Source organism: Musa acuminata, chromosome BXJ1-2 (genome assembly GCF_036884655.1).
Source record: "Musa acuminata AAA Group cultivar baxijiao chromosome BXJ1-2, Cavendish_Baxijiao_AAA, whole genome shotgun sequence".
NCBI classification, from domain to species: Eukaryota; Viridiplantae; Streptophyta; class Magnoliopsida; order Zingiberales; family Musaceae; genus Musa; species Musa acuminata.
Window position 1 is genome coordinate 18,847,758 of NC_088328.1, and position 15,464 is coordinate 18,863,221.

Genomic DNA, 15,464 nt, shown 5'->3' on the forward strand with positions numbered 1-15,464 from the left:
TGCTTGCAGGTTGTGCCCACCATTGTTGATCGGACAACCACCAGGCATCTCAGCTTCTCCTGGGCTAATGCAAATAGCACAAGTACAATATCAAGTTTGATCATAGTGTGAGTCTCGATAGATAGACCCTTGCGATGAAGAACATATAATGATGTAGACTTTGCAGACCTTTGGCACAACAAATGTTCAAATTTAATAGTTTACTTGATCAAGAAATAGATAAAGCACACGGTTGGGCACAGAAATCAACTCAATTGTTCATAAGCACTCATCCCCATAGAAAACATTGCATGCAAACCCCTCGACGATAAGAGTCGTTGCATGCTCAAGGTTGAGGTGATGTATCAAAATCACATTCTATCTTCCCTTCTCCGTGGAGCGCAAGTGATAATCTCGTCAACCCTCAATATCATCTCAGCTGCCTCGGTTGCCGACAAAAGAACAGCTTGCTTCACCTTGAAGGCCTCTGATATCCCTAGCTTGTCCATATCTCCAACCTGTGTCAGAGAACAGATTTGGGAGATTCAAAATGAAATTAAGCATTGGCTTAGCACACAAGAACAAGTATGCACCATCCTGTTCTACTTACACCACCAGATATGATGTCAATTCCAGCGTTAGTTGTGTCCTTGTGATGCTCAGCTCGAAGCTGAGAGATAAGCTCAGCACTGTCCAGACCAGCATTGTCAGCAATGATTGTAGGTATTGCTTGGAGTGATCGCGAGAAAGCCTCAATGGCATGAGATTTCTTCCCTGGAGTCTTACGAGCAAGTTCGTCTACCTCCTTAGCCATCACCATCTCAGGCCATCCACCCCCAAGCAAGACCCTACTATCATTCACTGTCTGAGACAGCACACAGAGGGCATCGTGCAAAGACCTTTCTGCTTCATCCAGCACATGGGAACTAGAGATAATAATATAAAAATCAAGTGATTATCGATTTCATATAGTAAGTATCAGCCAAAAATCAAGTGAAAGCTACCAACACCGCTCTCAAATCTAAAGCAAAACTGAAGCCTGTCAAATTGTGTCAAAGACATACCTTGCACCTCTTAGAACAACGGTACAGGCCTGACCCATCTCAACACCAGAAAAATGAATCAATTTGTCCTCCCCAATCATTATCTCCTCAATCAGCTTGCAATGTCCAAGCTTAACAGACTCCGGATTATCGAAAGTTGATGCAATCTCACCACCAGTCACCAAGGCTAGCCGCTCAATTCCATCAAAGTCAGCATGCTCAATGGCAAGAATACCAGCATCTGCAAAGAGTTCCTCAGGGAAGTTATAAATCAGCTGCCTGTTGACAAAACAGTTGATGCCATGAGCTATGATTTTCTGCACTTTTTGTTTCATCTTCTCCTTTTCAGCCCCCTCGATCTCCGCAACTTTAGCCATCGAATCAACACGAACTCGAGCCCCATATATTTTGACTTTGTCAGTATCCATAGCAGTGTTTGCCACCAAAATCTTGGCATTTTCAATGTGTTTTGGTTGACCAATTCCTATTTTCTTGTCAAGAATAAACCTGCCCATGGTACCGAAGATTTCAGATATTAAGAAAACAAAGCAAAGTCTCAAGTTTCACCACTTAAACTCCGGTTTGGGATTCACAATGCTTCTTTATACTAGAAAACAAAATTCTTTAAACATGCAAGCATAAACTGCATTGCGAAAACAGCCCTACAAGTACAAAGATCAGTTATTTTGAACATAATCATTAGACCATGATGTCAACAAAACACAAAATCGTGACAATCCAACCAGCACAGTTTCTAAGAGTCCTAAGAGCAATATATTATGATAAAAGGCAACAAGAATTGAATAAGTGAAATAAAAAAGTTGCAATCTCGACAAGAATAAGGAATGTGTCAAAGACTTCAATGAGTAGTAAAGAATCACCAAGGAGAAATATTTGGTCATAGCAACTATATTAAGGAAGTCATTAACAGGACAATGACCTCACAGGGAAAGAATAACCCTAAAAAAACCATATTAAACTACATAAACATCCACACAGTCACCCTCAAAACCACAAACTATTTTCAAGAAAAATAACTCTTTAACATCATCTCACAACAAAGGTCATACAATGAACCACATTCACCAGTAATATATAAATTTAACATGCCAAAATGCCTATTGCTAACAGTGTAGTTGAATTTTCCGCTCAGAAACACCACTGAGCTTTAACCAAAAAAGAACTTATGAAGGGTAGTCCATCAAATTTTGCCAAAATTGTATATCCAGGTATCCACGTCTAACTTGAGTAAAGTATAAATGCAATAAGAAACTAATAATCATAATGACAAATACATGGAATCATAAACAATGGAGGAAATATTTATCCATGATTAAAACTCAACTACACATTTGAAAAGAAGTAGAATTCTTTGAGTCAAAAGAACAAGCATTTACAGATCACACACCATGAATAATAAATCTTTAAAAAATGTAATGAAATGCCTACCCTTCATCTAGAAATGAATCTTTAAGCGAACCTCCAGCCTTCTTAATAATCTGGATAGACTCCAAGTTTGTGCTGCCCTGAATAGTTGGCAAAATACACAATTTAGAAAATAGGTTTAACTAGCAACAGAATCTCACAATCCTTTTATTAGCTTTAAAGTGATTACCTCAGTAAAGAGACAACATTACAAGAGATGTAGCATCACATCAAAGCTTACAAAAAACGTTATTAAACAGGTACTGACCAAATAAATCACTATTCAAATCACCTTTTTTTCTCCTTACTCTCTTCATGTTTTTCTTATAATTAAGAACACATAGGAAGAACATATGTAATGAGATCTTACTCCTTAAAACTAAAAACAACAATTTGAAGTACAGCAATACTCTACTAATGAGTAGTATAAACTATATTGCACCACATGCAAATGTAACAATAAATATATTAAATTCATGCAAATGAAGCAAATACAATTTGTGCAGGGTCAACAGATATGGTTGTGTGTATAATACCAAACATAAAAAATATGTTAATAAAATATGGCATGATTGTATTTTTTTCAAAGATATTAGCTAATCTCAAACAAAAAGTATAATTTTTTTATTTAATATCCATTATTATCATGCTTGTAAGGTTAAATTGATTTCAAAGCACAAAAACAAGCAAGTTTTACTTGATCTGAATGTCAATAAATATTGTATTTGAATTATTTAGTCAATTTTAACACATGAAAATGTGTGATTAGTTGACACTTGAAAGATCAATAAGCAAACTAATTTTTTTTTTTAGGTTCCTTGTATTCTTCAACCTTATAAAATTGACAACCATTGATGTCATATAGATCCCTGAAAAATACTTATTTTTATAAATCCTTTAATGGTTAATATCTCATTGCCAATGGCAAAGGCATGCCATTGATGCTCATCATCTCTTCATTTTATCCCTGCAAATCCTCATACAATAAATTACTTCTCAAGACATGATAAACAAGGTGGATCTTTCCACAGAAACATTTCTTACATAGAGGCATTGCATAATTCGAACAACTGTCTTACAGAGTAGGGGAGAAAAGAAAATGCACCTCAAAGTCAAAATGTGTAATAGAAAGTAAATCCAGAAGAATAACTATATTCAATAATGTTAATACACAATGACACAACTGAAAATATGTTGTTTACAAGAAATAATATAATCATTGTAGAAAACAAGATTACTACATACCTTAAGCCTCAAAACAGCATCGACTGCTAGTTTAGCAAAATGTTCCTTGTCCTGGGAGAGTATTTTTGAACTTAAAGTTGTCATAGCAATTTTCATCAAATCTGACTTAAACTTATCTGCATCATGAAAATAGCACATAATGATAAAAAAAATGTGAAGGAATAAATATAATATGAAAATAGAAACAGGTTCACTTATCCTTCAATCTAAAAGTTACAAATTAACAACCTAAAGATAATGAGAACACCTCAGATAGCTATGTGTGCTCCCATTAAAAGTTACATTGTCAATTTGAGCATAAGCTTATGCATAACTATTTGAAGGGTTGGTCTTAGTCTGGCAAATTACACATTCAAAGTAACTGATACCTGGATCCTGTTTGTTATCCTTAGCCTTCAGCAGTAAAGCATTACGTGCACACTCAGCAGCCATTCTGTAGCCTATAAGATCATGAAAACAGAACTCTAATATAACAATAATTCAATAAACAAATAAACCCTTCCATTAGCTAATCTTTGTCCACCACAAAATATTTTAATCAAGAAAGTGTACAAGAAAGAGAACATGGAGCAAGGATCATTTTATTTCAAAGTATGAAACTCCTGATACCACAATATCACTACAAATGTAAATCTATAGCATGTAAAACATATAAAGGATCAAAAATCAAAATATTTTGCTCATATTTTGTTTACAAAGATATCCACTCAAATTCGTGGTTAAAACCAGATCAACTATTATTCCAACCTCAATAGAGATACCAATCCTCCTTTATGGACCTAGTTGGCATTACCCACTACCCCCCCACCCCATAGAACTCCATTAAATATCAACCTTTTTTTTAGAGGCACTTACTCTCACTGATTCATATATTCTTCATAATTGGATAAATCTCCTTGATCCTTAAAAATAAGCTTTACCATCAAAATACCACCTACTATCCCACTTATGTGTCACCCATGGTTTAACAGAATAGCAAGTCACTGAATGTAGAATTCTTCTGCAAAATTTTGAGTAAGAAATAGGATTATTTTATTTTGCAAAAACATGTACAGAAAGCAAACAGCCTAGTACATCAGGCTTCCACCAATATGATGGAAGCCGTATCCTTATCTCGAAAAACAGAGAGCATGTTACAAATAATGTGGATCATAATTTACTCAAAAGAAAATCGATACAGGTAATCATGCCTAGAAATTCATGAAAAGAAGCACAGATCAATACTGGAAAGATATATCTCATCAGCTTCATACAATACAATACATCACACTCAAACTTGACAATCTTCACATTATAATATAAGTAGGATGTGCCACAGCAAAATAAATATCTAACATAAAGAAGACAAAAGTAGACCTGAAATAATGGTCATCGGATGAATTTTTTGATTGACTAATTTTTCAGCCTCCCTCAGAAGTTCTCCAGCCAAAACAACAACCGATGTTGTCCCATCACCGACCTCATCATCTTGAACCTTGGATATATCTAGTTCTAAAGTTAAGGAGTTTCATTTTCTGAAAATAGTCACTACATCATGATTAGCTTTTAAATAAAGAAGTCAATTAGATATTGAGAAAATTTGAAAAAATAAGAATTCAATAGCACGCAATACAGGAAACTAAACAATACAGCCTGGCAAAGGATACCAACAAGGACCTTAGCAGCTGGATTGTCAATGTGAAGTGACTTCAAGATAGTAGCACCATCATTAGTAACAGTAACATTGCGTCCTCGGCCAGTTGATTGCAATATCTTGTCCTACCATTAAGCACCGCAAACCACAGGTTAATTTGATTAACAAGGATTGAACAAACAGCTACAGAAATTAAACAATGGAAGGGCCTACCATTCCTTTTGGCCCTAAAGTTGTCTTCACCAAGTCGGCAATTGCCATGGCACCAATGAACGATGCCTGCAAAAGACAGTTCAACTATGAGATCAACTTTTTAAAGCATCGTATATGTATGGAAGAATATCTTAATATGTAAGATTCATATAACACAAAAGAAGCTAACTGAATAAGAAAATCCAGATCAATGTCTGTAAGAGACCATGCTTCTGACCAGAAATTACCTGTTTCCTAGATATTTAATTATTAATTCAAATATGCTATAGCTTGAGACTGCTGATCAATTGTTATCCTCCTAAAACTCAGTCAACTGCCTGTCTCACTATGTCCATAATCGATATTCGATATGATAATCCAATATCACTAGGTTTCCAGCTTCTAACAATTAATAGGATGGATGAAAAAATAAACACTATCTTAATGTTTACTTATTTCACATGACAATATCACTGCAGCCTTAAATAACCTATGGCAGCAAAATGAGGGTTCAATCCTCAGCACTTAAACATATGTAATTACATCATGCAAAAGGGAATAATGTAATACTAGTTGTTTCAGATTCATCGCATGTTTGACCAGCTTGAATTTTTGGCATAAGTGGATATCATACCCTAAATATTCAACCTAATAAATCTTTATACTCGTCAACTCCGTCTTTCAACTTAATATATACAGTTGACTAGACAAAAGAAGCGCAATGCATAACAACTGTTTGTAACCGCCAACTTCTCGACCTTCAACAAAAAATTGTTCTTTTTTTCCTTTAAAGTTATAAGTAACGATCGAAGTCAAGTGCATTGGAGTAAGAGAAAATGTCAGAGAAAAGATCGATGTTGTCCATTAAGCTAGATCCAACGACAGAAACTACTCTAAGTAAACATATTATCTAAAACGGATCAAAAAAAGACTACATACCATCCTCGCCCGATCTCCTTTCTCCTCGGTAGCTTCATCCTTAAGAAGCCGCGCAGCCTAAACACCAAAAGAATCAAAAGAAGGTCAAGGCAAAGCTCTGTCATCAAAAATTGTTACAGAACCTACCAAGAGAACTCATCGAAACGACTCAACATACCGCCATTTCACAAGGCCGATGGATCTATTAGAGCTTGCAGTAGATAAAACTAGAAATCACCTACGTCGAGCAAAGCGATCGGGGTGAGCGACTGCGGGAGCACTGGCGCTTCCGTCGCTGCGGCTTCTCTAAGAAACCAAAACCCTAAAACTTTGCCGAGCGGGATTCGAGAAAAGTCGAGACTACGAGGGCCAATATGAGCCCAAGAAAGATCCACAAACTTAATAGGCCGAACCCCAAAAGGCGGCCCTTTAAAATGGCGTCGTCAGCACATTTATATGGCTGCAAACGGATCGGATGGCGGTCGATTCGAATCCGATCCGATAAATGAAAAATCCGAGCAACAAATATATACATACGTATGTAAGTTATATAATAGAATCAGATAGGTAAAAGAAAATTATTTGGATCGCTGGATCATAATCGTCATTCGATCCGATAAAACCAGATTGAATTGGATCGAATTGGATCCATCAACACCATTGACCTTGGCAATGAGATGAAGAGAATCTGTCAATGTAAAAAGACTGTCACGTCCATCGATACTTGATTTGGCTTAGGATTTTTGGATTAATTTTTTTATTCGAGATCAAATTATTTTAAGATAAGTGTTCTAATCTCGTTCTACAGTTATTTTTATCCTTAATTTTATCTTAATTATGAGTATTTTGAACATATTTGTTCTTGAAAATTATATCAACCTCCTTCAACCATAAAATTGTTTTTGTTTTAACTATAATATTTTTTACTAAATTCTTATTATATGAGTAAAATTTGATCCTTTGGAAATTAGATTTATATATATGTTGTTTTTAATATCTTGAAAGATTTGGAGTTTAAATCCTTGTCGAAATTTTTGTTCCAACTGATCACTTAGATTCTACAAAACAAGGGACTCGCTCTATACTAAATTACCTATAACCTTTTAGTAAAAACCTTAGGGTTAAGGTTTATTTTAGCCCCGTAATTTTAATCATAGATCACTTAAGCTATTATTATTTACTTGTATCTAAAATAACTCATAAATTTTAATAAACATAGCATATAAGTTTCTCCCATCAAGTTTAACAAAATATGTTGACTAACAATAAACTATTAATATAATTATATATATAATTTAAGTTTAAAAAATAATTAATGTCTATTTTATCTTCTATGGTTTTGATTATGGATCACTCAAGATATTATAGTTTATTCATGTCTAAAATAAACCTCATATTTTTAAAAATATAGCATATAAGTCTCTCCCGTTAAGTCTGAGTTAACAAACGTTAGAATCTGCTTACATGACATACTAACTCATAATAAATTATTAATATAATAACATATATAATTTAATTTTTAAAAAATTGAGACTATCATCAATGATGGAAGGTGGCATCGTCGTGGAAGCGACCACCAATAGCAGTACCTAGCCGTTGCTGCTTGAAAGGCTATCGTACGCATGTAGCCTCTCCGGTGCTAATGATAAGCTCAAGAGCTTCCAATCTTGCCTCAATTGGATGTGCGTCGATTGGTCCGACGCTATGCACACAGTGGTCAACACCACCTCCCACTTCGTCCTCTCCTATGCCCTCACCCACCACACATACGACGTGGTAGTTCACCTCTCTCTCACTTCTGCCTCCGACCTCTCTTACCTCTACCTCTCCACCTTCGTCCATTGCTACGGCATCCGCTGCTTCCTCTTCCTCTACAAGATAATTTTTAATCTTTTTTAGACTTAAATTACACTTGTCATTATATTATTGGTTTATTTTGAGTTAGCATGTCATGTAAGCACATTCTAACATATATTAACTCAGACTTAACAGGAGGAACTTATATGCTATGATTTTAAAAACATATGGGTTACTTTAGGTACGAGTAAATCATAAGGATTTAAGTGGTCCTTCGTAAAAACTATATGTACTCAAATTTGAGGAGAGGAGCCTATATGTTATGTTTTTAAAAATATAAGGATTAATTTGAACTTGAGTAAATCATAAGAGATTAAGTGATCAATAACTAAAACCATATTAACCCAAAACCTTAATACTTATAAAAACTTATTTTATTTGAAACTAGACTTAGTATATCCAAATAATTAATTCAATATGGTTAATCATTTTCTATCATAACAAAATTATTATCAATTCTATCTATTCTTATTTCCTACTCTTTCAAATTAAATTCATCTAAAAAACATGATGCTCGAGATTATCATGACACATCCCAAAAAAAGGGTTAAATAATCTGTAGCAATGAAATCCTTGTTATATCCTGGACCGAAATCCAAGTCAACAATAACACAGATTTGAGCCTTCTTGTTAATCTATTTCTTCCATACAGATCCTAACATTTCAGGAAACATCTAACACTGTTGCAGGAATTATCAACAGAGACGCCGAGCCATATTTAGCATCCGACAATAGGCCTTTCAGAAAATGATAATACAGCAAGGATGGTAATCGCGATTCCGACAACCACAGAAGAAAGATTAAAGAGATGGATTACACTCACAACATACTTCGAATTTAAAGTGGTGAGTATCTTTCTTTCAATCCACATAGATAGATACGCATGGCCTCTTTCCCAGTCACCTGATCAACCGAATCACAGTCCTAAGAAGGCACATATTTGTCTTGCTATGCTCCCGAATCAGCTTGGCTACGATCTCCATCAGAACTCCCTTCGACTCCGTCGACCATGATCATGCATTGCCGACAAACAAACATGATTTAGATGCAGTATCGAAGGTCCAGTTATACGGTGGTGTCATCCCGATCCAGTGGTAGACAAGAAGCATTTGGTAATCCAGTGGTTGGATCTCGAAGCTCACAGCAGCAATTTATGAGGGCAACCCAAGTTCTTATGTGGATAGAGATTAAATGCCCTTGGTTAAAAGAATGCATTTGATATACTCACTCACAGCAGTGCTCCTCAAGTTTGGAGAATGCTGAAGAAGCCTAGAGATTATTTCTCACCAGGAAAGAGTGGCTGTTAACGAGTCCAAAGAAATCATTTGCATGAAAATTATTGTTATTTCTGAAGTACTACAATGTAGTATACCTATCTGTCCTCGAAGAGTTCAGCAAGAATACTCAGTGGTGTATACGTGGGTTGACCTATGACAGAAAATATGGATCCTTAGTCCATCGATTGATCCTATAGAAAGTAGAAAGAGAGAAGATAAATCTAGTTTCTTTCATACTTAAAATTATATGATGATATATGACGATAGATGTGCTTCGTGACTAGATATTCTATAAGATACGTATCATTATTTTTTTTAATGTACGATATTTAATTTTAATCCTCACATTAAGCTATTCCATATTACATTTCTTTGATATGTGACATATTAAGATTGACCCATAAGAAAAGAAAAGAAAAAGATACTTTATAAAAAAAAATCATTATATTGACTTTTTTATTAGAAGATGCTCTCATGTTCATTTTTACCATGGAATATTTTTTTCAACTTGGATGAAAGTATTCTCAATCTTTACTAAGATAACTTGATCACATATACTATTCAAAAACATGATAATTAATTCTCATAATTTTCTAAAAAAAATACTAATAATACTATGATGATTAGTACTATTTTTTTATTTTTATTAAAAAATTATGATAATTAATCATCAAAATTAAAATATTTTTGAATAACATCAATGATCAAATTATTCATTATGGGAAAAAACAACGATAAAATGCCTAATATGGGAAACCACTCGGTAAAAAGTTAATATTAGGGAATTGATTCGAGAAAATGCCTAAAAATGCCACTTAAATTTCTTACCGTAAACCAATTCAAAATCCTTTACATGAATGATCGAAGCAACAATTTTGTTAAGTACTTAAGGATAAAACTTAAACAAGATCCATTGCTAACTTGAGAGCACCCAAGTAATAGCTGCTGTCTCTGTGACAAAGGTTCCTGAAACCTGCTATGTGATGCATGCATTGCATGATACACCAATAACAATATCAACACTAGTATGATGATAATAAAACTAATAAAAGAAACTTTGCAATCATATCTCACAGGCATAACTCATTCCAGTTTCTGTTGTGGATTTCTGGAAACCATTTCCTGGTACTCTCATCCATCTTCAACAAGGGGATTTCTGGAATTTGCACCTGAGAGAATACTCGGTTCAAATTGCCTTCCTGGAGACATCAATGAACACAGCTTATCTTCCATACTTTTTGCAGAATCTAATTATCAATTATGATGGACAAGTCTTACCTTGACGAGCTATAACAATTTATGTCATCAATCCTGCAAGCTGTAAAGAAGATTATTAACCAGAAGAGATTCTAGGAAAACCACTTGATATACTCTTCCAAATAACTGCAGATTCAAGAAATCAGGCAGTGAAATGGACAGCACACAGATCATTAGGGTTTTGATATTTCATCCATCAGAAGAACATATTTAGCAGCACTTTGATGAATACAAAGTGCAGCTTTGGCAACTAAAACTGATCACATTTCCAGAAACAAGCCATGTTAACTGCAGCTCAGGAAGAGTTATTCAAATGTCAACATTACTCCTAAAAAACTCGTCGAACACTATCAGGTGCAAATATATAATGTTTCAAGCCCAACATTTGATTCAGTCTACCAAACAAAGCTGAATCAAAGGGCTTAGAAGCAAATGCAGACATATATGTTAGCATAATTAGCAAGATTTAGACGAAAAAAGTCACCACCAAGATGGCAAAGAAAAAAAAAGCCTGCAAATTCTGTCAAGGGTAACCAGTAATAGGACAACAAAAAGAAGTCATAAAGGGGTAACACGGTCTACAACAGTTAAACAACATGCAGTACAAAAAGTGATAATTGGGGTACAAACATGACAATGGTACAAACTGAGGTACTCTCACTTACCATGTTATGGTGTCAAATTTCCAAAGAAAAAAATAATAGGCAAATCAACTACAACAGGAAACAACACCTAACAGTTCGTCTCTAATTAATACGCTCATTATTGTTTGACATTTGCTAGATTATGAGTAATCATACAATGATATGCTCTTGTCATCAGATACACTCGCTAGCCTCCCTACACGTAATCCTGTTCCTCCAGGAGGTCGAAATGCTACACTCCACACCTGGTCAGAGTGGTTTGTCATAGTCTGCACTGCAGTCCTCATGCTGAGATCCCAAAGTTTAACTGTTCGATCACTGGATCCTGTTGCTATCGCTGCACCATCCAGACTGGCATCCACACTCAGCACCCAGCTTGTGTGTCCCGACATTGCACCAACCAGGCTCTTTCCCTCCGCATCATACATGTGTACGTGAGTATCATCACAAGCAGTAAATAGGACACGAGGATCCACAGGGGAGAAGACCATCGACCTCACAGGCATGTAATGACCATCAAGGTGGTGGAGGAACTTAGAACGTGCAACATCAAACACAGCAATTGTCCCATCCATAGATCCGCAAGCTAACTTTTTACCATCTGGACTCCATGCAACAGAAAGAACAAATTTGCCGCTGCCAGTCTTATCAGGTCGGGCACCTTCTGGGCGTGGAACCGGAAGGCTGCAAACAAGTTGCCACGAGGAGGTGTCCCACAGCTTAACTGAAGCACTGCCACCACCAGCAACTGCCAGAATGGTGCCCTAAATAAAAGGGATTTTTTTTGTGAGATAATTCAAGTGCAACCTTTATTATCATAGATATGTGCAAGACTTCATGGCCAAAATTTATCAGGTCAACATCTTCAACGACAACCAATAACAAACAAATAAAGTTATTTCCAAAATGTACACTTTTGACCACAAATATATTTCCTAAATGACTTGCAATGAAGAAGGTTCCAACCTAAGCTATACATTTTGATTTCTCAAGAATAAAATGATGTGAAAGTATTTTGATGGACTTGAGCTTTGGCCACGTTGAGTTGTACAAACAAAATAAAAACATATGATTTTCTAATTGTAAATGTCTCGTAGAAACATGTAGATACTGGTTTAACTTGGCTAACTTTATAGAATACATATAGTTCCTCCGGTCTTTGTATGTGGTAGATGCATAAAATACATTAAAAAAATTAACCATTTAGTTCTTTCTACATATCTAGGAAAAAAATTATAGAGATGATCTCAGTTGTTTAAGCTTAAATTGGTTCAAAATCCTCTTGCACATAATATAAATAGTGGCAAGGATATGGATATGGATATTAATTCTCAAATCAAATTAGTTAGAGAGATCTATAGCCTAAACCAATATTTGAGGGGGAAACACTTACTGGATTGGTGATGATAATAACAACTACAAGCCTACTAAGGATGCTTCAGCTTGCAAACTTAAATCTATGGATAAATTCCAAACTAATTTACACATGAAAACCCCACCTCAAATGTATGTATGTATGTATGTATGAGAGTCCACAGCAAGATGCATGAACAGTATCCAACAGGTTAATTATATATCATGACATAACAGACTACTCGATCACAAGGATGTTCTTTCATTGCAAAAGAAAAGGCCTTCTGTTATTATGTAAATTAGGTGCTTTCGAATAAACTGGTAACGCTACCATAAAGGATCATAAAAGTTAGAGGCCTTCAGCTTCACGTTTGAGGTGAGTCCAAACCTCATGAAATTATTCAAATACTGAAGTAGATGCAGCCTATGTGATGAAAGGGACTCGCCTAACTTGTTAAAGAACCTTGGTGACATCGCCGTATTGCAACATCGATCATACATTTAATGATATTTGATTCATTACACATCTTACCATGTTTAACTTTCACATGTAAGCCTGCATTTATCAAATGTCATGCGAAAACTATTAAGTGCATCACTTTCCTTTTGTAATAATGCAACTATATTCCTTCAATACAAGGTAACACATAAATTCCTCAAGTATGCACCAGAAGAGTCACATATCCCTTTCCTTTTGTGGTAATGCAACAGTTACAGACTATTATGCCTCCAATATAAGGCAACAGAGTCATCAGATACACATGACAAGAGCCTTTATGAGGAAAGCATACAACACCATTTATTAATACAGCATTGTTTCTCTAAACATTCTAGAAAAGTCTCACTGTAAGATGTAAGGCAAATATCCTTTCGAGATTGTTTTAACTCCAAATACAATTTCCAATTTTCATGGGTTACCCACTCTGACACCAGACCTATAATGGCCAACAACTAGATGCAATCAGTTCCATCTTCATACCATAAATTTCTTATGAAAATTGAGAAATTCCAACTTAAACAAGTGTTGTACTTGAAAGGGATGACCAAGGCAAAAAGTTTTTAAGCAGAAATATTGCTTCAAACTGGAATCCGAATTGGTTCAATAATTAATCATTAACTTAGCAGAAAAATCCAACAAAGATATCCTTATTAAATTAGGTCATCACTTTTTAGCTATTCTAATATTGCCTCATCCAACATCAAATATGATGTCCCAATATTGACTTTTATGTAACATTTCTTCATCAACTTTAGTAGATAAATGCCAGAAAAAAAACTAAACTTTAAGAAGAAACAAGATACAATGGAGACAGCTTTACTCACATATATTGTTATAAAAACATAGAAACATATTCTGATCTAAAACTAAAGCAGAGTAGATACATGCAATAGACTGTTAAATATGAAACACGGTTTCTCAGAAAATAAAGCTGAGGCTAGAATCATTAAGACAGTATGTTTCTAACCTCATCAGGATTCTACGGTATATATGTTGGTACCTAAAGAAGTATCTTCTTGATTACCACATACACATAGCACATGCAAACTACTGATGTATGAAAAAGAAGGGAGGAACCATATCCATGCGAGTCATAACATAGTCCAGTAGTCACCTACCTTAAGAGATACACAGGCGCACGACAGTCAACGACATCAGTTGTTGCAAAGCCAAATAACCGAGACTTACAACAACTGAAGCACATGGTTTTACATAGTATCTCTTCTTCAAGTACAGCCAAAACATGATTTTTACCCTTTTCTTCGAAGTCGCTTAAATCACTAGCACCAGAAATGAACAGAGAATGGCAAAGATAGCACAAAAAAGCAACGAAAATCTAGGCTTTTTAAAGCATAACCAAACCACATAAGGGCCTCACCTTTGGATCAAACTGCATGCTCCAAACTTCAGATGGAGGCGCCTCGAGGGTGGCAATGGATGCATTAGAGTCGATGTCAAAAACGCGTATAAAGCTATCGAGGGAGGAGGAGGCCGCCACCCCGCCGGAAGGGTGGGCTGCGACGGAGACCACCCCAAGGGCGTGACCCTTGGAGGGCGGCGCCACAGGGGTGAGTTCGTCCGGTCGCCACAGCCGCACGGTTTCATCTAGGGACCCGGTCAGGAGGAGCGCTGGTCTGGCCTCCGTCGCCGGAACCCACGCCGCTGCCCATATCGATTCGTCATGGGCGTTCTCCACGGATTTCAGCCCCGCTAACTTCATCTAACCGCCACAAAGGACAACAAAACGAAGCGAACCGAGCCGGAGAGAGAACGCCCCAAGATCGGGTCTCTTCTCCTCCAAAGGAAACGCTAGATTTGGCTCCGGAAGAGGGAAGGAAGCCCTAGATTCTCTATTGGAGCACCGCTAACAAAACACCGCCAAGAAACCCACCGCTTTCTAAACCCCGCCTCAAGGAGGGCATAAAGCTACCCAAATCCTGTATCCAAGTCAGAACACCAAACACGGATATCACCAATTACAAAAATATGTATGATTTAGAATATTTTAAATATTTTTATGTATTTATGTTTACTTAAATTCAAATTCGCTTATATATATATATATATATATATATATATATATATATATATATATATATATATATATATATATATATATATATATATATATATATATATGTG

General features: G+C 35.7%; 2 protein-coding genes across 2 annotated transcripts; both read right to left on the reverse strand.

The window, feature by feature from the left end:
- Nucleotides 1-183: 183 nt before the first annotated feature.
- On the reverse strand, nt 184-6,811 carry LOC135596722 (T-complex protein 1 subunit beta). Its single transcript, XM_065088819.1, has 11 exons — nt 6,614-6,811; nt 6,457-6,513; nt 5,539-5,604; nt 5,339-5,450; nt 5,049-5,177; nt 4,061-4,132; nt 3,693-3,808; nt 2,472-2,548; nt 1,044-1,529; nt 590-905; nt 184-497 (listed from the first exon to the last, which is right to left on the reverse strand). Exons 1-11 carry the CDS (start codon nt 6,617-6,619, stop codon nt 351-353), a joined length of 1,584 nt encoding a protein of 527 aa, XP_064944891.1. The 5' UTR covers nt 6,620-6,811; the 3' UTR covers nt 184-350.
- A 4,576-nt stretch (nt 6,812-11,387) lies between these two features.
- Nucleotides 11,388-15,213, reverse strand: LOC135596726 (WD repeat-containing protein VIP3-like). Its single transcript, XM_065088829.1, has 2 exons — nt 14,701-15,213; nt 11,388-12,234 (listed from the first exon to the last, which is right to left on the reverse strand). Exons 1-2 carry the CDS (start codon nt 15,040-15,042, stop codon nt 11,611-11,613), a joined length of 966 nt encoding a protein of 321 aa, XP_064944901.1. The 5' UTR covers nt 15,043-15,213; the 3' UTR covers nt 11,388-11,610.
- Nucleotides 15,214-15,464: the final 251 nt, after the last annotated feature.